The sequence below is a fragment of the Oncorhynchus mykiss genome, chromosome 11, assembly GCF_013265735.2.
Source record: "Oncorhynchus mykiss isolate Arlee chromosome 11, USDA_OmykA_1.1, whole genome shotgun sequence".
NCBI classification, from domain to species: Eukaryota; Metazoa; Chordata; class Actinopteri; order Salmoniformes; family Salmonidae; genus Oncorhynchus; species Oncorhynchus mykiss.
Window position 1 is genome coordinate 38,036,536 of NC_048575.1, and position 24,960 is coordinate 38,061,495.

Genomic DNA, 24,960 nt, shown 5'->3' on the forward strand with positions numbered 1-24,960 from the left:
TCTTTTTCTTTAGCCCTCTCTCATCCCCCTTCAACCATCCACTGCCACCACTTGTACCCCTTTTACTGGTCAGTGTGCAAAGACAGAGCGAGTGGGAGAGAGAGAGGGTGTGAGAGTGACAGAGAGAAATCAGGGGAGAATGCATGCTCACTAGATACTGTATAATGCTTTGCTGGAGTTGTAAAGCCATGGCATTTGAAACGCTTTGAAATGCCCCATCCCCTCACCTCCCTCTCCCCTTTCCCTCCCCTCCTCCCACACCCCTAAGCCTCAGATCGGAAGTTGCCACGGCAGCACATCTGTCAGCAGGAGCCCCATGTGATTTGAAGTGACAGGGTTTTATTTGAAAAGCCAGTTCAGATCGGACACTGAGACTCACAAGTCTCCCATTTTTTCCTCAGAGTACTAAATACAATGGAAGAAATAGAGAGAGAGAATATGAAACAGTACGAAACGGTAGAGAGAGTGAGGGAAAATGAGTGGTAATACAATGATGGATGAATCAATTGAATCAAAATCCAGATTGACCTGTGATTGACCTCTGCTGGTTTCCTCTCTCAGCACATTAACAATGACCACATCCACGGGGAGAAGAAGGAGTTCGTGTGTCGCTGGGACGAGTGTTCACGGGAGAAGAAACCCTTCAAGGCCCAGTACATGCTGGTGGTCCACATGCGCAGGCACACCGGGGAGAAACCACACCGATGCACCGTAAGCACACTCCCACAACACTAGAGTCCTGCATTGGCCTGACTTTTAAGCCGAGCCCTACCCATGCCCGCGGCGTTCAGGCCGTACCCTCCCCAGGCCTGATTGCTTCTGCCAAATTTAAGACCGGCCCTCCCTGAAATCAGAAATAACTTCCTCCTTTAGTAAATACATTAGCTGCTCCTCTCTGTACACTCACTCCCTGCTCACAGCTTGCTCTGCTCATGGCGCTCTGTGAGTATCCATAGAAATGGCTCGACTTGGGCTACTCTGCTCAATGATGAGACAGTTACTTTTCACTCTAGACTCCGACAAAACTCAAGGAACATTATTATTTTCTGTGAAATAATCTCTCCTGTCTTATTGTGATGAGGTTGAAGCCATGTTAAGATCTTACTCAGATTTGACTGTACTGCACAGCAGAGCACGGTGATCAATTTAGTGATACCCGAGCCCTGCCCATACCCTAGTTTTTGAAAAAACAGGCCCAACCCGGGCCCTAACCCGATGTGTAATGTTGGGGCCCGTCGGGCTCGGGTCGGGTAGTAGAGCTCTACACTCCCACAAAGTTGACTTTACATCCATGGCCTTGGATATAGGAATACATAAAGAGATAGTCGTTGTTAAATGGTTGTGATGATTACATTTAATCAACAATCTGTCACATTACTGCATAGGTCAGTAATATTTTGGGGGTAATTGTTGTCTGCCAGGATGACGCAGAGCTGTGTTTGATGTGTGTGTTCTTCTTCTTCTTCTTCTGTGCAGTTTGAGGGCTGTCCCAAGGCCTACTCTCGCCTGGAGAACCTGAAGACCCACCTGCGCTCCCACACTGGAGAAAAGCCGTACGTCTGTGAACACGAGGGCTGCAACAAGGCCTTCTCCAACGCCTCAGACAGAGCCAAGCACCAGAACCGCACACACTCCAACGAGGTACAAACACACATGTTCACTCACTCACGCGCGCACACACATACAGTACATGTATGCACTCACGCAAATGCAGGGAAACATACGCGTGCGCACAAACACACACACAGCTCAGCGACAGGTAATTTACCTACACCACTGACTTTATGTGAACATGCTGTCCGTTGCTGGAGGCCTTTAGCGGCAGGTAGCCTAGCGGTTAAGAACTTTGGGACAGTAACCGAAAGGTCTCTCGTTAGAATCCCTGAGCTGACTAGGTGAAAAATCTGTCAATGTGCCCTTGAGCAAGGCACTTAACCCTAATTACTGCTGTAAATCGCTCTGGATTAAAGTGTCTGCTAAATGACTAAAATATACAAATTTAGAAACAGAAGCATCCCCATCTACTCTTCTTCCAGAACATTGAATTAAATAGAACAGTGTACTAATATAATGTTATATACTAACAAAATAATACAATATAATGTATTTCTATGTTCCAGAAACCCTACGTGTGTAAGATCCCGGGCTGCACCAAGCGCTACACAGACCCCAGTTCCCTACGCAAGCACGTCAAGACCGTGCACGGGCCCGAGGCGCACATTACCAAGAAGCAGCGCGGCGACACCTACCCACGACCCCCTCCCCAGGACGGGGGGAATGGACAGGGCCTGTCACCAGGGCAGCTGGGAGGGTACGCAGACCAAAGGGAGTACAACCACTCTACCTCGAAACAGGACGAATGTCTGCAGGTCAAGTCCATCAAGACAGAGAAACCCATGGTGAGCCCCTCTCTGAGGTCTAACACTGCATAATGGGATAACCATAGAAATAGAATTACTGCCGCTGGTCCACCAAACACGAATCGTTGAATTGAATGGGGATGCCCATTCTAGTAATTATATTTATATGGGGGTAACAGCCCAGCTCTATCTGAAATGTCACCCTAATACAGTAGCCTCTAACAACGCTCCATCTATTTTTATTTTAACTCTAACTGTGTAATGTACCGTGATGTTCACTTAAACCCGTGGACCGTACATGTGTTTCGTGTGTAATCATACCACTTACGAATAACCCTATAACGAATTAATGTTTTCTTCTGTCCAATTTTCCATGCATTACTCGTCCCTCTCTCTCTCTATGGACAGTGGGTAATCAGGTGAGATTAGGTGTCTCTTCATGTTGCCATGTTGCGTTTGTAAAAAAAATGTTTTTTTAAAAACGTATGTCTCTCACTCACCTTGTAATACCCATTCAGTAGCCTGTTGGCCGCTTTCCTTATCTCCTCTTTCCATGTGGCATCAGCATTTGTCTCATTAGTCATCTTTACAAAGCTGTCCATGGTCGTCGCCACTTGGGATTGAGAAATTCTCTTGATTATAATAATTTTCTTTATTTTGGAGAGTAACGTTTGCTCAAAGCAAGTTAAATGCCTTAGGGCAGAACTAACTGCATTTCCAACCATTTCCAATAATGTTTATGTGTAGAATGCCCAACAATGCCTAGGGCTCTATTGTGCAGCCAAATGCATTGGGTGGAACCAAGATGAGGGCCCATTCAAACTACAAATTATTGTTTTGCAATTTTGTATGATGCCAAAAAATTGAGAATTTTTCTCTTCACTCCATTTGGGTAAATCAGAGTAAGCCCTTCCTTAGTCAGTCTGAAAATAATCCTTTGTCCACGTGGTTTACAGAAGAAAAGACATTGGACAAACCCACAGCTCTAGGAGGGAAAGATTGTCTGTGTTTACACATATTGTAATGACAGTTGAAAGCAAACCTCCGATGGTTCTGTGGCCTGTAGATTTGAAGGTGGTATTTGGTTATGATCAGACGGAATGCGTTAATATGATCAATCATTGTGTTATTGTTTAATCCTGTGGAAAACATGTCCCAGGCAGCTGCATCACATGGTGTCATTGTGCGTTTTTATCACATGGCTCAGACCTTTAATAAAATAAATGGTCCTTAAAGTGATACTTCTGGATTTTGGCAAGAGGCCCTTTATCTTCTTTCCCAGAGTCAGATGAACTTGTGGATACCATTTACATGTCTCTGCGTGCAGGAAGTTGCAAACCAGCTCTAGCGCAATTGCTAACTAGCGTTAACGAAACGACCTCTAACTTCCTTCATACTGGAAACAGAGACATAAAAATCCCTTTTATGTGTCCCATAATAATTGAGCTCTCCTATTCTTCCCCTCCCGTCTTTTCTTTTCACCTCCCTCTTCCACCTGTTTTCATCACTTACTTGATACTCACACCCCTATTCCCCCCCGGCAGACATCTCAGCCAAGCCCTGGCGGTCAGTCTACATGCAGCAGTGACCAGTCCTCCATCAGCGCCTATCCCAGCCGTGGAGTCCAGCTTGCTGTGAGGGGAGGGGTGGGACTAGGACTGGGCGAGGGACTGGGAGAGTACGAGGAGCTGGAGGATGAGGAGGAGAAGGTGTTGGAGGAGTTAGAAGGGGGCTGTGGGGCCCCCATCATGGACTCCACTGTGTCCACAGCCACAGCGGCTACGTTGGCGCTGCAGGCGAGGAGAAGTGTGGGCCGACCCATGAGATGGATGGAGCACATGAAGATGGAGAGGCTGAAGCAGGTGAACGGAGGAGGAGGCCCCATGCCCAGGGTGTCACTCACACCGCCACCCAAGGGACCTGCCACGCTGCCCGCCATCCTGGGGAAGGGTAAGGACCCACCATGGTCATATCCACCACCCTATCTGGGTCCTCTGAGGCTATACACAAAGAAAAATAGTGTTTCATTACAGGGACTTAGTAAGGGTGTGAAGTGTGTTTTACATGCTGTACTCCATGGGCATTCAATATCGCTATTAAACATCCCTGGACGCTGTAAAGGCGAATAGATATGTAAAATAATATTGACACTAGTATTGGGTTGTGAAAATAACTCCAAATGTCTTAGCAGATCTCAGTTTGATTACTTGGAATTTCCCCCTGGCAGATCGGACTTGAATACACAGGCGTAAAAAATTCTTAAAATTCTCTGTTCCGCTGGAAATCACTTTCAAACCCATATCGTATCACGCCATATATCATATCAGTGATTAAAGCATGTAATAGAATTTCATGGCCAAACTGTGCCAGTTGTATTTGTGAGAAGGTTGCATCTGTCTGAGGGATCTCTCTTCACTTATATTGTGCTCATCTTTCTCTCTATCCCCGCCCCCCTTCTTTCTCGCCCTCTTTTTTTCTTTCTCCCCCCCATACACCTCCACTACCCCTCCTTCTTCTTCTCTTTTTCTGTCTCCCCTCTCTCTCTCCCTCCCCTATCTTTCTCCTACTCTGTCTCTCCCTCCCTCTCTCTCGCCCTCCTCAGATCCATACCTGGGCAGGTTATCCCAGCCGAAGCCTCCCCCTCGTCCCGAGCTGGGAAGCACAGAACTTACGGTGCTCAGCATGCTCCACAGCATTGAGCGCGGTGACCGGCGGGACAGCTGTGGTAGCGCCACCAGCTCAGCATACCTGAGCAGCAGCCGGCGCTCCTCGGGTATATCGCCGTGCTTCTCGTCGCGGCGCTCCAGCCAGGCATCCCAGAGCGAGGCAGCCAACACCCCTAGTCACCACTACCGCCACCACAACCTCAGCTCCGCCGACTCCTACGACCCCATCTCTACGGACGCCTCACGCCGCTCCAGCGAGGCCAGTCAGTGCGGGGGAGGTGGTGGAGGAGGAGGGGTGTTTGTGAGTGGGGGGTGGGCGGGTGTTGGGGGTGGGACCAAGGGGATGCTCAACCTCACGCCTGCGCAGCACTACTACCTGAAGGCCAAGTACGCTGCTGCCACGGGCGGCCCACCCCCAACACCGCTGCCCAACATAGAGTGCATGAGTCTGAAGACCCGCATGGCCATGATGGGCGAGGTCCAGGACGGAGCTGGAGGCAACTATGTGATGCCTCAGCTGGTCAGGTCGCGCCGCTGCAGCGATGGCAGCACCACCAACAGGTACGGGTGCCACGGTGGCTACCGAGACTACTGGCGGAGGGGCTTCTACCCCGGCGAGGGCCCAGGGAAAGGTCCGGACCGGAGGGCCAGCGACCCCGTGCGGACCCACCCTCAGCAAGCACCGGAGTTCTTTGGGCTGCCCCAGGTCCAGTGCTTCAGCAGCCTTAACAACATACACCCTCTGCCCCCACTATCAGGCCTCCAGCACCCCACGGCAAAGGGCCGCAGCTTCAGTCTGCAGAACTACACGCGCTCCGACGTGAACCTACAGAGAGGGGGCCTGCTCTCCTCGCCTTGCTCCCCCAGCATCATGGAGAACACGGCCCTGGAGGCCCTGGCCATGGAGGAAGGGGGGATGCTGGGGGATGAGGACATGCTGCCTGATGACATGGTGCAGTACCTCCGCTCACAGGACAAGGCAGACTCCTACAACAACTACATGGAGAACCAGGTGGCTGGGGACAATGTACATCTCCCTGGGGGGGAGTTACAGGACCAGGGCCCAGGGCTGAACCAGTGCTTCCACAGCCCCCAGCAGCAGCAACAGCGGCAGGAACTGGAGAGAAAGAGCCCTAGTAAAGACGGCATGCCCATCCAGTGGAATGAGGTGAGCTCAGGGAGCGCTGAGAGGTCTCCACAGAGACAGCCCCAGGCCCAGTCCCAGCAGAGGTGTAGTCGATGGGCTGCCACAGAGCAGCACCAAGGTCTGGCTGCCGGTTTTCCATTAGGGAGGTTTGGGAACATGGTGGTGCAGCCGCAACAACCATTCGCCAGAGAGTTCCAGAACCAATGCTGTGCCCAGCCAGCCCAGTCCCAACCTCAGCCTCCATGCGGGCTAAAGTCAGAGGTGACCACCCACTCCTGCATGGAGATGAAAGGGAATGACCACAACCCCACACACACCTTTGGCCGCCCTGACTTCTCCCAGATCACCCTGGGGCCTCTGTCCCAGGGCTACCGCCAGCAGAAGTATCACAACCAGACCCAGAACCACAGAACCTCCAGGCAGATCGGAGAAAACCTGCTCCTCAGCCGGGCCTCCATGGACAGCCTATCCAGCCTCTCCCCGGCACTCCACCACCAACTCCTGGCCGCCGCCGCCCCCCCCCGCCTGCAGCAGGCCAACAGCAGGCACCCGGCCAGACCACAGCAATACCTGAATCTCCAACCGAGCACCACCAACGGTAGCCATGTCAACCTAACCCATCAGAACATTTCCCAGCAGCAGCAGAGTCTGAGCAACCAAGGCAGCCACTGCTCCCTGGCCCGTCAGGTGTCCGGGCTGAAGCTGGAAGTTCTGGACCAGGGCTTCAGCGACCAGGCTGTATGCTTTGACCCGGTGGAGGCAAAGGCCTCGTCCTTCCCTCCCCTGGAGGAGCAGTGTCTGCTGGAAACCATGACCGAGCAGGTGGGTCTAGACGTGCACTCCTCAGTCCCGGCCTGCCTACTATCTCCGGGTGCCGACCAGGTGACCAGTACGGTGGACACTGGCGTGGGCGGCTCAGCCAATGTGCTAGACGACGTGGTGGCGCTGGACTTCGACACCATGCTGGATAATGTGGGGTTGGGCTACGACCAGAGTAGTCTGGTATCGGGGTTGATCAGCCCCTCCATCTTCCAAGGCCTGTCCTGGACCTCGTCCCGCCTCACCACTCCCCGGGCCTCTGCCACCTTCCACAGCACCGCGGGCATGGTGCCTTCCAACCTCAGCAACATGGCCATCGGGGACATGAGCTCCTTCCTCACCACCCTCGCCGAGGAGAGCAAGTTCCTGGCCATCATGCAGTAACTAACTCCGTCCTTCCTTCGCTCTATCCCTCCCTCCCCTGTCTAAAAGGAAATAGAGGAAAAACCTGATGCATGTAAAGGAAGGAAAAAAGATGGCAACACTTATGACAAAGCGACAAATTATCACAGTTTATTATACTTACCTAAAGTGTTTCCCGAAACAGATTTGTTGCCAAAATGATTTATTTTGTAAAAGTGTCATCCCCTCTCTTCTGAGGCAGGGGATGTGTCAAAAATTATATATAGGTATATTCAATTTCTGTAATGAAGGCTATTTTTGGAAGCCCTTCCCTTTGTATTACTGATGAGCGAGTGAGGCCTCTGATGGCATTTCTGGTCTTGTCCCTTTGGAACATTATTCTGTGTATCGTTGCTGTTTTTTTTGCTGTACACTGTTGATAAAAATGCATGTTGTATTCAAGGTCAAACATAAACACTGTCTTCATAAGTACATAGACTAGCCCACGTGCTAAGTATCTAATCCTATTGGATGTACCATTTACCATTATGGTCCAACAATCGCGTCATATAAATCCTTATGTTATCAGGTCATAAAAGGGTCAAAGGTCCCCTGGTTGTTATCTTTCTATATTTACTTGTTATAGAAAGATTCTAATTTTGTTAGTATGTTACTTTTGAGAATATGTAAATGTTAGTGTTTCAGTGCTTCTACCAAGTCTTACCAAGTGGGTGTGTTTGACAGAGTATTACGATAATATTCAAAGTCTTTGAATTACAAGCGCCAAAACGTAGCCCTTTAGTTCATACTCCAATGGCTTGATTTGCAATGTCTGTAATGGTACTCACAGGTGTATATATACCAATGTGGGTTTTTTTCTCCATATTTTGTTTGTGAAAATCAGATTTTTGTTTTGAGGTGCTTTCTGTAGAAAACAAGCATTTATTTACAGTATGGGACATTCTTTTAACTTTTTTTATACAACAGATCATCCATTAATTCTAAGCGTAGCCCATGATTCACTGATTTAAAAAAAGGGTACCATTTGTTTTCTGTTTTTTTATCCACAATTGTATTTGACCATTTTAGAAATGTGATCCTTTTTTTGTCTGATAGACATTTATAGTGGATCATCCATATTCTATTCTCCAAAAGAGTACAATATATGTCCTGCCACTATGGAGTGCAGTGACCCTTTCAACAGTGTTAGTATCACCTTGCAATCCCACATGACAGTGTACAGTATTTGAAATAGTTTCAGTGGCAAAGTAATGAGGTACAGAATTGTTTTGATGTTTTTTGGTACTTTTTTGTCTTTGTAGCTGTAGTTGTAGCTGTGCATCAGTGTTTTGTTTTGGAAAAAGTAAGAACTCATTCCCTCGTGAAAGGACCAGAGTGAATGAGGTATGTGCCTTAATAAAACCTGCCTGTCGGAAAATAAAAAGATCACTGCCAATCTTCCATTGTTAATTCTGAAAAGAAACACATGTTAAGTGTCTTGTGAGACCTGTAAAATTCACATAAACATTTATATTTAAAAACGGATTATCGAAAAGACTGAAATGTGTGAAATGCATTAACTTTCATGTTTGTTAATCTTTTTTCTTTCTTTTTTTACTATTGCCTATTTTTTTTTTATACCTGTAAATATATGACTCTTTCTGTAGGTTTAGCTCAGATATGAGGATGAGGCAGAGGGGTCAATAAAGAAATGACTCTTAAAAGCAGGGATTCCCAGACCAGGCAGATTTGCCTCTGAGTGGCGAAGAGCCACTTTGCTCTTTTCTACTTGACCACAAATGTTTGTATGGTTTTAATAAAAAAAGGAAACTATATTTCAAGTCTTCTGTCTTGCATGTGTGCTGGTTTGGATACAATGAAACACAGACTCAGATGGATGTGAACCGATCTTCCATAGGTTACATAGGTTTGTTGGATTTAAAGTCATTAACCCACCACGACAAACAAATAAACGAGAGAATGATCCATTGACTGCGAACGTCACTGCCATTTCTGCATACGACAAACTACATTGGTAAGAATTACTGCATTACCAAGCATTACTAATAAAGTCACTGTCCTTGTAATGGGATTAAATCACTGAACAATCTCTGTCTAAACCTCAGGCTATCAGGTTGAGAGCTTCTGTACTCTCAAATCAAATCTTGTTCCAACATATTGGGTCAAAATCTTTAATTTTAATTTTAAAGAGGATAAATTACACACACATTAAAAGGAAATGCAACTTCTGTTGGACCTCACTGATCGTCTGTACCAACCTCCATGTACCCTCAATTCTTACACATTGAATTATGGATAATCGAAGTCTGTGCTTTTGTTGCCCCCTTCTGATCATCAGTAAGAATTTAAATTCTACACTAACAGTCATGCATGCACTTCAGACCACAAGCCAGTGCCTATTCAAAAACATAAAAATAGATGTATTACCTTCGGGTTTGTCCAAAAATATTGTCAAATCTTCTCCTCAATTGGCTTTTAAATGTATATATAAGCAAATGTAGAAATACTGTGGGTAACACTTCATTTTATGGGGTCCTTTTTACATTCTAATTACCAGTGATGTATATAAACCCTGGATTGTGTATGTATTTTTGTAGTGGGGACAGTAACATTAATTATCTACATTTGATTTGACTTTATGGACAATGTTTTAAGATATTATTTATTTTTAGCTCACATAATACAATTTAAAGGTACTGTATTCATGACATAATATAATTTTTAAATTATTCATTAAGGTGTCTGTAATAGAAAAATGTGTGTAAAATTAATATAGACATTAATAACTGCATTTCTATAGCTTCCAAAATGTGTTTTACAATGGCGGGGGAGTGCCAAGATGGAGGCACAGCGGCTTCAACACAGCGCCCTCTATCAGTCATTTAGTGTATATACACTACCGGTGAAACGTTTTAGAACACCTACTCATTCAAGGGTTTTCTTTATTTGTACTATTTTCTACATTGTAGAATAATAGTGAAGACTTCAAAACTATGGAATCATGTAGTAACCCAAAAATATTTACATTTTGTATATTTGAGATTCTTTAAATAGCCACCCTTTGCCTTGATGACAGCTTTGCACACTCTTAGAATTCTCTCAACCAGCTTCACCTGGAATGCTTTTCCAACCGTCTTGAAGGAGTTCCCACATATGCTGAGCACTTGTTGGCTGCTTTTCGGTTGGAACCAAAAATCTCCAATTTGGGCTCCAGACCAAAGGACAAATTTCCACTGGTCTAATATCAATTGCTTGTGTTTCTTAGCCCAAGCAAGTCTCTTCTTATTATTGGTGTCCTTTAGTAATGGTTTCTTGGCAGAAATTCGACCATGAAGGCCTGATTCACACAGTCTCCTCTGAACAGTTGATGTTGAGATGTGTTTGTTACTTGAACTCTGTGAAGCATTTATTTGGGCTGCAATTTCTGAGGCTGGTAACTAAATGAATTTATCCTCTGCAGCAGAGGTAACTTCCATTCCTGTGGCTGTCCTCTTGGGAGCCAGTTTCATCATAGCGCTTGATGGTTTTTGCGACTGCACAAAGTTCTTGAAATTTTCCGTATTGACGGACCTTCATGCCTTAAAGTAATGATGGACTGTCGGTTCTCTGTTCTTGCCATAATATGGACCTCACACTCAACGTCAACAAAACTAAGGAGATGATTGTGGACTTCAGGAAACAGCAGAGGGAACACCCCCCTATCCACATCGATGGAACAGTAGTGGAGAGGGTAGCAAGTTTTAAGTTCCTCGGCATACACATCACAGACAAACTGAATTGGTCCACTCACACAGACAGTATCGTGAAGAAGGCGCAGCAGGGCCTCTTCAACCTCAGGAGGCTGAAGAAATTCGGCTTGTCACCAAAAGCACTCACAAACTTCTACAGATGCACAATCGAGAGCATCCTGGCGGGCTGTATCACCGCCTGGTACGGCAACTGCTCCGCCCACAACCGTAAGGCTCTCCAGAGGGTAGTGAGGTCTGCACAACGCATCACCGGGGGCAAACTACCTGCCCTCCAGGACACCTACACCACCCGATGTCACAGGAAGGCCATAAAGATCATCAAAGACATCAACCACCCGAGCCACTGCCTGTTCACCCCGCTATCATCCAGAAGGCGAGGTCAGTACAGGTGAATCAAAGCTGGGACCGAGAGACTGAAAAACAGCTTCTATCTCAAGGCCATCAGACTGTTAAACAGCCACCACTAACATTGAGTGGCTGCTGCCAACACACTGACACTGACACTGACTCAACTCCAGCCACTTTAATAATGGAATTGATGTGAAATGATGTAAATATATCACTAGCCACTTTAAACAATGCTACCTTATACAATGTTACTTACCCTACATTATTCATCTCATATGCATACGTATATACTGTACTCTATATCATCGACTTCATCCTTATGTAATACATGTATCACTAGTCACTTTAACTATGCCACTTTGTTTACATACTCATCTCATATGTATATACTGTACTCGATACCATCTACTGAATCTTGCCTATGCTGCTCTGTAACATCACTCATTCATATATCCTTATGTACATATTCTTTATCCCCTTACACTGTGTATAAGACAGTAGTTTTGGAATTGTTAGTTAAATTACTTGTTGGTTATTACTGCATTGTCGGAACTAGAGGCACAAGCATTTCGCTACACTCGCATTAACATCTGCTAACCATGTGTATGTGACAAATACAATTTGATTTGATTTGGTCTTTTACCAAATAGGGCTATCTTCTGTATACCACCCCTACCTTGTCACAACACAACTGATTGGCTCAAACGCATTAAGAAGGAAAGAAATTCAAAAAATTTACTTTTAACAAGGCCTACCTGTTAATTGAAATGAATTCCAGGTGACTACCTCATGAAGCTGGTTGAAAGAATGCCAAGAGTGTGCAAAGCTGTCATCAAGGCAAAGGGTGGCTATTTGAAGAATCTGAAACATAAAATATATAAAATAATTTTTGGGGTCTCACGACATGATTCCATATGTGTAACTTCATAGTTTTTATGTCTTCACTATTATTCTACAATGTAGAAAATAGTACAAAATAAAGAAAAACCCTTGAATGAGTAGGTGTTCTAAAACTTTTGACCGGTAGTGTAGAAATCATTGGTAATTACATATGTAATTACACTGTAACACGTATTGCAGTTAATGTAATAATTTATGGTTACACTGCAGTAACAACATTGCAGTCTGTAATTACAGGGGTGTAACAACGAATGCTTGTTATCATGCTTTTTACAAATGTTAAAGTTTCTGGTAGCATCCCATATTTCAGCCTGCACAAACCACGCGATAAGTGTTAGCCAACTGAAAACCGACCACATCATTGACACAACTCTGTAATGAAGATCTGGAGTCAGATGTCTAGGCCCAAAGGCAAAAACAGGTTCACATAAATAAATACTTTAAATTGTTAAATCATTTATTTGTGCATTTGATAGGTCAATTACTTTAACCATACATTTTTTTTGACACATTAAAAAACACTTATGATTAAAATTGTGAGCTAGTCATTTGTGCTTGCCAAATTGTAAGCCTATTAAGCTTGGTTGAATAATGGTTTAGAAATGCACTTAAAATTGTCACAAGACAAACTCTTAATCCATCATGTAACCTTGCAAGGGTTTCACTGTTGAGGAACATTCTCCCTTTCGGATGGGATGGATTGGTGCAATTATTTTAGTATCTCAGGATAAAGGCATTGTGTCAAGATCTGTCCATCTGCAAAACAGATTAATGTTTTCTAAAAACATGTTTTAAGAAAATGTTGCAAATATATTTAAATGAAATACAGTAATATCTAATTTTCACAAGTATTCGTTACCCCTGAGTCAATACATGTTAGAATTACCTTTCTGGGTAAGTCTCTAAGAGCTTTGCACACCTGAATTGCACAATATTTGCACATTATTCTTTAAAAAATTCTTCAAGCTCTGTCAATTTGGTTGTTGATCATTGCTAGACAGCTGTTTTCAAGTCTTGCCATAGACTTTCAAGCCAATTTAAGTCAAAACTGTAACTAGGCCATTCAGGAATATTCACTGTCATCTTGGTAAGCAACTCCAGTGTATATTTAGCCTTGTGTTTTAGATTATTGTCCTGCTGAAAAGTGAATTTGTCCCCCATTGTTGGTTGGAAAGCAGACTGAACCAGGTTTTCCTCTAGGATTTTGTTTTTACTTTTCTCTATTCTGTTTCTTTTTATTCCCGCCAAAAACAATGGTTTTCTTCCTCTCCGGCAACTGAGTTAAGAAGTACCCCTGTATCTTTGTAGTGACTGGCTGTATTGATACCAACATCCAAAGTGTAATTAATAAGGGATATTCAATGTCTGTTTTTTTTCTTCTCATCTACCAATCGGTGCCCTTCTTTGAGAGGCATTGTGGAAAACCTTCCCTGGTCTTTGTGGTTGAATATGTGTTTGAAATTCACTGCTCGACTGAGGGACTTATATATATAATTGTATGTATGGGTTACAGAGATGAGGTAGTCATAAAAAATCATGTTAAACACTATTATTGCACACAGAGTGAGTCCATGCAACTTATTATGTGACTTGTTAAGCATATTTTTACACCTGAACTTATTTAGGCTTGCCATAACATAGGGGTTGAATACTTTTCTAAAAACATTATTCCAATTTGACATTATGGGGTATTGTGTGTAGGCCAGTGACCCAAAATCTCAATTTAATTTATTTTAAATTCAGTCTGTAATAACAACATGTGGAAAAAGTCAAGGGCTGTGAATACTTTCTGAAGGAATTGTATATGCCTAAACTTTAGAAACCATGATGATGATAACTAGGAGTACTGCAGTTTCTATGCTAAATTGTCATCAATTCTTCTTCTCTGCCACAGTTTCCCACAAGGTCTCAGACTCCAGGATGGGAAATGCTTACCAGAAAGAAATAGATGAAGACAGTCAGACAGAGTTCTCGATTTCCATTGGTACTTGTAATGTTAAAAAGGGAGAAAAAAGACAATCCAATCTTTCAAGATTAGCTAGCTATGCCAGTGGTTCTTAATCCTGGTCCTAGGGAACCAGCGGATTCAAATAATCAAAGCCTGATGAGTTGATGATTTGAATCAGGTGTGTAGCACTAAGGCAAAAACAAAAATGTACACACCTTTGGTTCCCCAGGACCAGGATGGAGAACCACTGCTCTAGGCTATTCACCATACTGTTTAGGCTACATATTTGAGTCACCGCTAGAATAGTTATTTTTATGGTATTTAGTAGGCCTATATCTTTGTTTAATCTAAGAAATGTACGTTTTGCAATAAAGTTGACTGAGGTAGAAGCTCATCTTTTGTTTGTAGGTATTTTCACTTGGTTATTAAGCAATAAGGCCTGAGAAGGTGTGGTATATGGCCAAAATACCACAAACCCCCGAGGTGCCTTATTGCTATTATAAACTAGTTACCAACGTAACTAGTGCAGTAAAAATACATGTTTTGTCGTACCACGGCTGTCAGCCAATCAGCATACAGGGCTCGAACCACCCAGTTTATAATGAGTAATAAGTAATAATATAGAAATTGCTCATAGTTAACTACTTTTTTTTTTTTTTTTTTTTCTTTTTTTTTTTCAGTATAATAGCACAGAGGCTGTCCACTTATCTGGAAAGGAACAAGTACATTGATACATCTGTACAGAAAGCAGGCATTCCTGGTTTCTCTGGTTGCCTGGAACATACTAGTATGATTTGGCACCAGATCCAAACAGCTAAGAAGGACAAGAGAGACCTCTATGTCATCTTCCTCGACCTGGCCAATGCCTTTGGCTCAGTTCCCCATGAACTCCTCTGGGAATCCTTCACCTTTTTCCACGTACCAGAACCCATCACTACACTGGTAAAGGCCTATTTCCAAGACCTGCAATTGTGTTTCACAACACCTGACTTCACAACAACATGGCAGCGCTTGGAAGTAGGCATAATGGCAGGCTGTACAATTTCTCCTCTGGCCTTCACTATGGCCATGGAAGTCATCATCAGGGCATCGAGATGGGTGGTCGGCGGTGAGAGAACTAAGGAGGGGCTCCGTCTCCCACCTATCCGAGCATACATGGATGACATGACTACACTGACCACCACTGCAGCATGCACCAGGCGGCTACTTGCAAAACTGCAGGATAACATCAAGTGGGCCCGGATGAAAATCAAGCCAAGCAAATCTCGAAGCATTTCCATAGTCAAGGGACAGCTTAAAGATGTGAGGTTCTGCATTGGAGATGACCCGATACCAACGGTGTCTGAGCAACCCATCAAGAGCCTGGGTAGATGGTACAACGAAAGCCTCCGGGATAAAGATCAAGTGCAGCAAGTAAGGCAGGACATCGCCGATGGTCTTGAGAACATCAACAAGACCCTACTGCCTGGGAGGCTCAAGCTTTGGTGCCTACAGTTTGGACTTCTCCCCCGGGTAATGTGGCCACTCACCGTATATGAGGTCCCAATAACAACAGTGGAGAAGATGGAGCGAACCATTACCTCATACGTGAAGAAATGGCTGGGTGTCCCACGATGCTTGAGTAACATCGGCCTCTATGGCAAAGGGGTCCTTGAACTACCTCTTACAAGTCTAACGGAGGAGTACAAGTGCTCTAAAGTAAGACTTCAGATGACATTGAAGGACTCTAAAGACCAGACCATTAGCAAGGCTGCACCTCCCCTACAAACTGGACGGAAATGGACATCATCCAAGGCTGTGCAGCAAGCAACATCAGCCCTGAGACACCAAGACATTGTGGGGAATATCCAGCATGGAAGAGGAGGCTTTGGCCTGGCAGCAAGCAAACCAACGTTCCATAAGGCAACAACATCTGAACGCAGGAAGCTGGTGGTCGAGGAGGTGCGCAGACAGGAGGAGACTGCAAGAAGTGCAAAGGCTGTCTCTCTTGCTAAACAAGGGCAATGGACGCGGTGGGAAGGCCTGGAGAGGAGAAAGATCAACTGGAGTGAGCTTTGGCAAATGGAGGCAAGCAACATCAGCTTCATCATAAGAGCTGTTTATGATGTGCTTCCATCACCAAAAAATCTACATCAATGGTATGGCGAGGACTCGACCTGCCCCCTCTGCCCAGCTCCAGCGACTCTCAGGCATATAATGACAGGTTGCAAGACCAGCCTCTCACAAGGCCGCTACACCTGGAGGCACAATCAGGTCCTCAAGAGCCTGGCTGCAGCACTTGAGACCAAGAGGAGTGCAACCAATTCATTACCTCCAAAAACAAGCAATCCCGTCAAAACAACAACATTCATCCGGGAGGGACAGAAAAGGCCCAAGTATCCTCCTACAAAGCCAGAAACTGGTCACCTAGCCATGGCCCGGGACTGGAAGATGCTTGTCGATATTGGCCAGCAACTAATTTTTCCACCTGAGATTGCTTCTACCAACCTTAGGCCAGACATGGTACTCTGGTCCCCTTCACGAAAGGCTGTGTACATCATAGAGCTCACAGTCCCGTGGGAAAACTCTGTTGAAGAGGCCTACGAGCGTAAGAAACTGCGTTACACAGAGTTGGCAGCAGACGCAACTCAGCGTGGCTGGAATGCAAAAGTCTGGCCAGTTGAAGTGGGATGCAGAGGATTCGTGGCTTCTTCCACCATCAGGTTGCTGAAAGAACTTGGAATCCATGGACAGGCTCTGCGGCAGACCGTCAGAGCAGTTTCTCAAGCAGCTGAAAGAGGCAGCCAGTGGATCTGGATTAAACGGAAGGACCCTTGCTGGGCTATAACTTCATGACCCCCCACCCCCACCTGAGAACCCAATTCAGATCCCTCCAACTTGAGGAGGGCATATGAGGTATGCGGTCAGCTGTCGGACTGGCTCAGGGAAGAGGACGCCCCTGCCTTGCATAGTCCCGTGGGACATCTTAATTGGGCATGGGACACAAGCTAAGGCTTGATCACCCTTTAGCTGGCCACCTTTGATGAGAGTGTTTAGTGATTAAAGGCCGAAACACCCACTGATTCGAAGGCACACTACTGAGGATGTGTCCCAAAATTGACATCTTAACCCAGTCTAAGAAATAAACCTCCCATGCCACTCTGTCAACATCACGGCAAATCTCATGTGAGTGCATTCCATCTATTGGCACAATGGACAGTTTTTAACATCTCGTCCCGTGTTTTATGATTCTGATCATCTGGACCAGTCCAGTGACTGCTGTGAAAGGACAGCTGACAACATAGGAAAGTCTGTGTGACAGCTTGGAGAGACAGCTGACCGGAGGGAATAGACCCCACTGGGGCTGTCATGGGCTAGCTACCCATGTTGGCAGTCTCCGACGCTATTTCAGTATGTTGGAGACACCCGCTAAGTGCTACTGAAAGTCAACAAAGGAACATACCCCTAGAGCCTGCGAGAGCTGGGGCGCAAGATGGCTCAACGACTGATCACATGGTTACGGACCCAGGAACGGAAACGACTACGAGTAGGAACACAGCACATGAGACAACCATAACAGCAGCAGGACACACACTTCAGGCGTGCAGCTGTGGTTGGGAGAGAGTAACATCGGCAAGGGGGTTAAGGATCCATCAAGGGAGGAAAAGGTGCTTGGGAGAGCAGAGACAGGGACCTCGCATTGACCAGTACTTCTTACGAAGCAGCCAGTCAAATCAGTCGAATGAAGCACAGCGACGGGACGCAAACCAAAGTTCGCAGAGCATCAGCACCCCTGTAACCGAGGAGGATAACACAAGCACAGAAATGCCGGTGGATGAACTCACCCAACCACAGAGACCTCTAAAACAGGAAAAGATCAAAGGGCACAGACCGAGTGTGAAGTGGCCCAAAGCTGTTGAAAAGAGAGAGTGGGAAACAATCAACAACGACCTGACAAAAATCTTGGAACAACAGGTAGGAACAGCAGAGAAAAAGCTTGAAAGGATGGGAGACATGATCTACCACTACGGAGAAGAGCGCTTTGGAGTAAACGAAAGGAGAAGTGGCAAGACACCACCCGCACCAGCCAAATCTAGGAGGCAGCAGGAGATCGAGATACTTGTCAGAGAGAGAAGGCAGCTGAGGAAGCAGTGGAAGAAGGCCTCTGATGCAGAGAGAGAAGGTCTCATGCTACTCCAAGCAGACATTAAATGTCGGCTGGCAACCTTGCGAAGAGCGGAAAACTTAAGGAAACTTCGTAGGAAGAAGGAACACTCAAGAACACAGTTCTATAAAAACCCCTTTAAGTTTGTCAAAGATCTCTTCGCAAAGGAAAAGTGCGGAATCCTAAAAACTCCAAAGCCTGAACTGGAAGAACATCTGGAAAAGGTCCACCAGGACATGAAAAGGCATGAGCAGATAATCATCCCACATGACATCCCACCTATTCAACCACCAGAATTCAATCTGGACACTGACCCTCCAAAATGAAGGGAAGTAGAGAACGTTGTCCGAAGAGCAAGAGCGGCCTCGGCTCCTGGGCCTAATGGAGTACCATACAAGCTCTACAAGAACGCCCCGGATGTTCTACGCTTTCTTTGGGGGCTCATGAGGATAGTGTGGCAGAAGGAAATAATACCAAAGGCATGGCAAAGGGCTGGTGGTGTGCTAATCCCGAAAGAGAAGGATGCGACAGACATCAGTCAATTCCGACCAATCTCCCTTCTCAACGTTGAAGGGAAGATCTTTTTCAGTATAATAGCACAGAGGCTGTCCACTTATCTGGAAAGGAACAAGTACATTGATACATCTGTACAGAAAGCAGGCATTCCTGGTTTCTCTGGTTGCCTGGAACATACTAGTATGATTTGGCACCAGATCCAAACAGCTAAGAAGGACAAGAGAGACCTCTATGTCATCTTCCTCGACCTGGCCAATGCCTTTGGCTCAGTTCCCCATGAACTCCTCTGGGAATCCTTCACCTTTTTCCACGTACCAGAACCCATCACTACACTGGTAAAGGCCTATTTCCAAGACCTGCAATTGTGTTTCACAACACCTGACTTCACAACAACATGGCAGCGCTTGGAAGTAGGCATAATGGCAGGCTGTACAATTTCTCCTCTGGCCTTCACTATGGCCATGGAAGTCATCATCAGGGCATCGAGATGGGTGGTCGGCGGTGAGAGAACTAAGGAGGGGCTCCGTCTCCCACCTATCCGAGCATACATGGATGACATGACTACACTGACCACCACTGCAGCATGCACCAGGCGGCTACTTGCAAAACTGCAGGATAACATCAAGTGGGCCCGGATGAAAATCAAGCCAAGCAAATCTCGAAGCATTTCCATAGTCAAGGGACAGCTTAAAGATGTGAGGTTCTGCATTGGAGATGACCCGATACCAACGGTGTCTGAGCAACCCATCAAGAGCCTGGGTAGATGGTACAACGAAAGCCTCCGGGATAAAGATCAAGTGCAGCAAGTAAGGCAGGACATCGCCGATGGTCTTGAGAACATCAACAAGACCCTACTGCCTGGGAGGCTCAAGCTTTGGTGCCTACAGTTTGGACTTCTCCCCCGGGTAATGTGGCCACTCACCGTATATGAGGTCCCAATAACAACAGTGGAGAAGATGGAGCGAACCATTACCTCATACGTGAAGAAATGGCTGGGTGTCCCACGATGCTTGAGTAACATCGGCCTCTATGGCAAAGGGGTCCTTGAACTACCTCTTACAAGTCTAACGGAGGAGTACAAGTGCTCTAAAGTAAGACTTCAGATGACATTGAAGGACTCTAAAGACCAGACCATTAGCAAGGCTGCACCTCCCCTACAAACTGGACGGAAATGGACATCATCCAAGGCTGTGCAGCAAGCAACATCAGCCCTGAGACACCAAGACATTGTGGGGAATATCCAGCATGGAAGAGGAGGCTTTGGCCTGGCAGCAAGCAAACCAACGTTCCATAAGGCAACAACATCTGAACGCAGGAAGCTGGTGGTCGAGGAGGTGCGCAGACAGGAGGAGACTGCAAGAAGTGCAAAGGCTGTCTCTCTTGCTAAACAAGGGCAATGGACGCGGTGGGAAGGCCTGGAGAGGAGAAAGATCAACTGGAGTGAGCTTTGGCAAATGGAGGCAAGCAACATCAGCTTCATCATAAGAGCTGTTTATGATGTGCTTCCATCACCAAAAAATCTACATCAATGGTATGGCGAGGACTCGACCTGCCCCCTCTGCCCAGCTCCAGCGACTCTCAGGCATATAATGACAGGTTGCAAGACCAGCCTCTCACAAGGCCGCTACACCTGGAGGCACAATCAGGTCCTCAAGAGCCTGGCTGCAGCACTTGAGACCAAGAGGAGTGCAACCAATTCATTACCTCCAAAAACAAGCAATCCCGTCAAAACAACAACATTCATCCGGGAGGGACAGAAAAGGCCCAAGTATCCTCCTACAAAGCCAGAAACTGGTCACCTAGCCATGGCCCGGGACTGGAAGATGCTTGTCGATATTGGCCAGCAACTAATTTTTCCACCTGAGATTGCTTCTACCAACCTTAGGCCAGACATGGTACTCTGGTCCCCTTCACGAAAGGCTGTGTACATCATAGAGCTCACAGTCCCGTGGGAAAACTCTGTTGAAGAGGCCTACGAGCGTAAGAAACTGCGTTACACAGAGTTGGCAGCAGACGCAACTCAGCGTGGCTGGAATGCAAAAGTCTGGCCAGTTGAAGTGGGATGCAGAGGATTCGTGGCTTCTTCCACCATCAGGTTGCTGAAAGAACTTGGAATCCATGGACAGGCTCTGCGGCAGACCGTCAGAGCAGTTTCTCAAGCAGCTGAAAGAGGCAGCCAGTGGATCTGGATTAAACGGAAGGACCCTTGCTGGGCTATAACTTCATGACCCCCCACCCCCACCTGAGAACCCAATTCAGATCCCTCCAACTTGAGGAGGGCATATGAGGTATGCGGTCAGCTGTCGGACTGGCTCAGGGAAGAGGACGCCCCTGCCTTGCATAGTCCCGTGGGACATCTTAATTGGGCATGGGACACAAGCTAAGGCTTGATCACCCTTTAGCTGGCCACCTTTGATGAGAGTGTTTAGTGATTAAAGGCCGAAACACCCACTGATTCGAAGGCACACTACTGAGGATGTGTCCCAAAATTGACATCTTAACCCAGTCTAAGAAATAAACCTCCCATGCCACTCTGTCAACATCACGGCAAATCTCATGTGAGTGCATTCCATCTATTGGCACAATGGACAGTTTTTAACATCTCGTCCCGTGTTTTATGATTCTGATCATCTGGACCAGTCCAGTGACTGCTGTGAAAGGACAGCTGACAACATAGGAAAGTCTGTGTGACAGCTTGGAGAGACAGCTGACCGGAGGGAATAGACCCCACTGGGGCTGTCATGGGCTAGCTACCCATGTTGGCAGTCTCCGACGCTATTTCAGTATGTTGGAGACACCCGCTAAGTGCTACTGAAAGTCAACAAAGGAACATACCCCTAGAGCCTGCGAGAGCTGGGGCGCAAGATGGCTCAACGACTGATCACATGGTTACGGACCCAGGAACGGAAACGACTACGAGTAGGAACACAGCACATGAGACAACCATAACAGCAGCAGGACACACACTTCAGGCGTGCAGCTGTGGTTGGGAGAGAGTAACATCGGCAAGGGGGTTAAGGATCCATCAAGGGAGGAAAAGGTGCTTGGGAGAGCAGAGACAGGGACCTCGCATTGACCAGTACTTCTTACGAAGCAGCCAGTCAAATCAGTCGAATGAAGCACAGCGACGGGACGCAAACCAAAGTTCGCAGAGCATCAGCACCCCTGTAACCGAGGAGGATAACACAAGCACAGAAATGCCGGTGGATGAACTCACCCAACCACAGAGACCTCTAAAACAGGAAAAGATCAAAGGGCACAGACCGAGTGTGAAGTGGCCCAAAGCTGTTGAAAAGAGAGAGTGGGAAACAATCAACAACGACCTGACAAAAATCTTGGAACAACAGGTAGGAACAGCAGAGAAAAAGCTTGAAAGGATGGGAGACATGATCTACCACTACGGAGAAGAGCGCTTTGGAGTAAACGAAAGGAGAAGTGGCAAGACACCACCCGCACCAGCCAAATCTAGGAGGCAGCAGGAGATCGAGATACTTGTCAGAGAGAGAAGGCAGCTGAGGAAGCAGTGGAAGAAGGCCTCTGATGCAGAGAGAGAAGGTCTCATGCTACTCCAAGCAGACATTAAATGTCGGCTGGCAACCTTGCGAAGAGCGGAAAACTTAAGGAAACTTCGTAGGAAGAAGGAACACTCAAGAACACAGTTCTATAAAAACCCCTTTAAGTTTGTCAAAGATCTCTTCGCAAAGGAAAAGTGCGGAATCCTAAAAACTCCAAAGCCTGAACTGGAAGAACATCTGGAAAAGGTCCACCAGGACATGAAAAGGCATGAGCAGATAATCATCCCACATGACATCCCACCTATTCAACCACCAGAATTCAATCTGGACACTGACCCTCCAAAATGAAGGGAAGTAGAGAACGTTGTCCGAAGAGCAAGAGCGGCCTCGGCTCCTGGGCCTAATGGAGTACCATACAAGCTCTACAAGAACGCCCCGGATGTTCTACGCTTTCTTTGGGGGCTCATGAGGATAGTGTGGCAGAAGGAAATAATACCAAAGGCATGGCAAAGGGCTGGTGGTGTGCTAATCCCGAAAGAGAAGGATGCGACAGACATCAGTCAATTCCGACCAATCTCCCTTCTCAACGTTGAAGGGAAGATCTTTTTCAGTATAATAGCACAGAGGCTGTCCACTTATCTGGAAAGGAACAAGTACATTGATACATCTGTACAGAAAGCAGGCATTCCTGGTTTCTCTGGTTGCCTGGAACATACTAGTATGATTTGGCACCAGATCCAAACAGCTAAGAAGGACAAGAGAGACCTCTATGTCATCTTCCTCGACCTGGCCAATGCCTTTGGCTCAGTTCCCCATGAACTCCTCTGGGAATCCTTCACCTTTTTCCACGTACCAGAACCCATCACTACACTGGTAAAGGCCTATTTCCAAGACCTGCAATTGTGTTTCACAACACCTGACTTCACAACAACATGGCAGCGCTTGGAAGTAGGCATAATGGCAGGCTGTACAATTTCTCCTCTGGCCTTCACTATGGCCATGGAAGTCATCATCAGGGCATCGAGATGGGTGGTCGGCGGTGAGAGAACTAAGGAGGGGCTCCGTCTCCCACCTATCCGAGCATACATGGATGACATGACTACACTGACCACCACTGCAGCATGCACCAGGCGGCTACTTGCAAAACTGCAGGATAACATCAAGTGGGCCCGGATGAAAGTCAAGCCAAGCAAATCTCGAAGCATTTCCATAGTCAAGGGACAGCTTAAAGATGTGAGGTTCTGCATTGGAGATGACCCGATACCAACGGTGTCTGAGCAACCCATCAAGAGCCTGGGTAGATGGTACAACGAAAGCCTCCGGGATAAAGATCAAGTGCAGCAAGTAAGGCAGGACATCGCCGATGGTCTTGAGAACATCAACAAGACCCTACTGCCTGGGAGGCTCAAGCTTTGGTGCCTACAGTTTGGACTTCTCCCCCGGGTAATGTGGCCACTCACCGTATATGAGGTCCCAATAACAACAGTGGAGAAGATGGAGCGAACCATTACCTCATACGTGAAGAAATGGCTGGGTGTCCCACGATGCTTGAGTAACATCGGCCTCTATGGCAAAGGGGTCCTTGAACTACCTCTTACAAGTCTAACGGAGGAGTACAAGTGCTCTAAAGTAAGACTTCAGATGACATTGAAGGACTCTAAAGACCAGACCATTAGCAAGGCTGCACCTCCCCTACAAACTGGACGGAAATGGACATCATCCAAGGCTGTGCAGCAAGCAACATCAGCCCTGAGACACCAAGACATTGTGGGGAATATCCAGCATGGAAGAGGAGGCTTTGGCCTGGCAGCAAGCAAACCAACGTTCCATAAGGCAACAACATCTGAACGCAGGAAGCTGGTGGTCGAGGAGGTGCGCAGACAGGAGGAGACTGCAAGAAGTGCAAAGGCTGTCTCTCTTGCTAAACAAGGGCAATGGACGCGGTGGGAAGGCCTGGAGAGGAGAAAGATCAACTGGAGTGAGCTTTGGCAAATGGAGGCAAGCAACATCAGCTTCATCATAAGAGCTGTTTATGATGTGCTTCCATCACCAAAAAATCTACATCAATGGTATGGCGAGGACTCGACCTGCCCCCTCTGCCCAGCTCCAGCGACTCTCAGGCATATAATGACAGGTTGCAAGACCAGCCTCTCACAAGGCCGCTACACCTGGAGGCACAATCAGGTCCTCAAGAGCCTGGCTGCAGCACTTGAGACCAAGAGGAGTGCAACCAATTCATTACCTCCAAAAACAAGCAATCCCGTCAAAACAACAACATTCATCCGGGAGGGACAGAAAAGGCCCAAGTATCCTCCTACAAAGCCAGAAACTGGTCACCTAGCCATGGCCCGGGACTGGAAGATGCTTGTCGATATTGGCCAGCAACTAATTTTTCCACCTGAGATTGCTTCTACCAACCTTAGGCCAGACATGGTACTCTGGTCCCCTTCACGAAAGGCTGTGTACATCATAGAGCTCACAGTCC

At 46.6% G+C, this 24,960-nt stretch overlaps 1 protein-coding gene across 5 annotated transcripts in view; it reads left to right on the forward strand.

Moving 5' to 3' along the window:
• Window positions 1–9,178, forward strand: part of LOC110535015 (transcriptional activator GLI3) — a 178,999-nt gene extending 169,821 nt beyond the window's left edge. For all 5 annotated transcript variants that reach the window (XM_036935416.1, XM_036935419.1, XM_036935420.1 and 2 more), the window contains 5 exons: window positions 562–711; window positions 1,477–1,641; window positions 2,121–2,399; window positions 3,905–4,310; window positions 4,963–9,178. In XM_036935416.1, the coding sequence (XP_036791311.1) occupies window positions 562–711; window positions 1,477–1,641; window positions 2,121–2,399; window positions 3,905–4,310; window positions 4,963–7,376 (3,414 nt within the window). In that variant the 3' untranslated portion in view covers window positions 7,377–9,178. The remainder of the gene's footprint in view (window positions 1–561; window positions 712–1,476; window positions 1,642–2,120; window positions 2,400–3,904; window positions 4,311–4,962) is intronic.
• The last annotated feature ends 15,782 nt before the right edge of the window (window positions 9,179–24,960 follow it).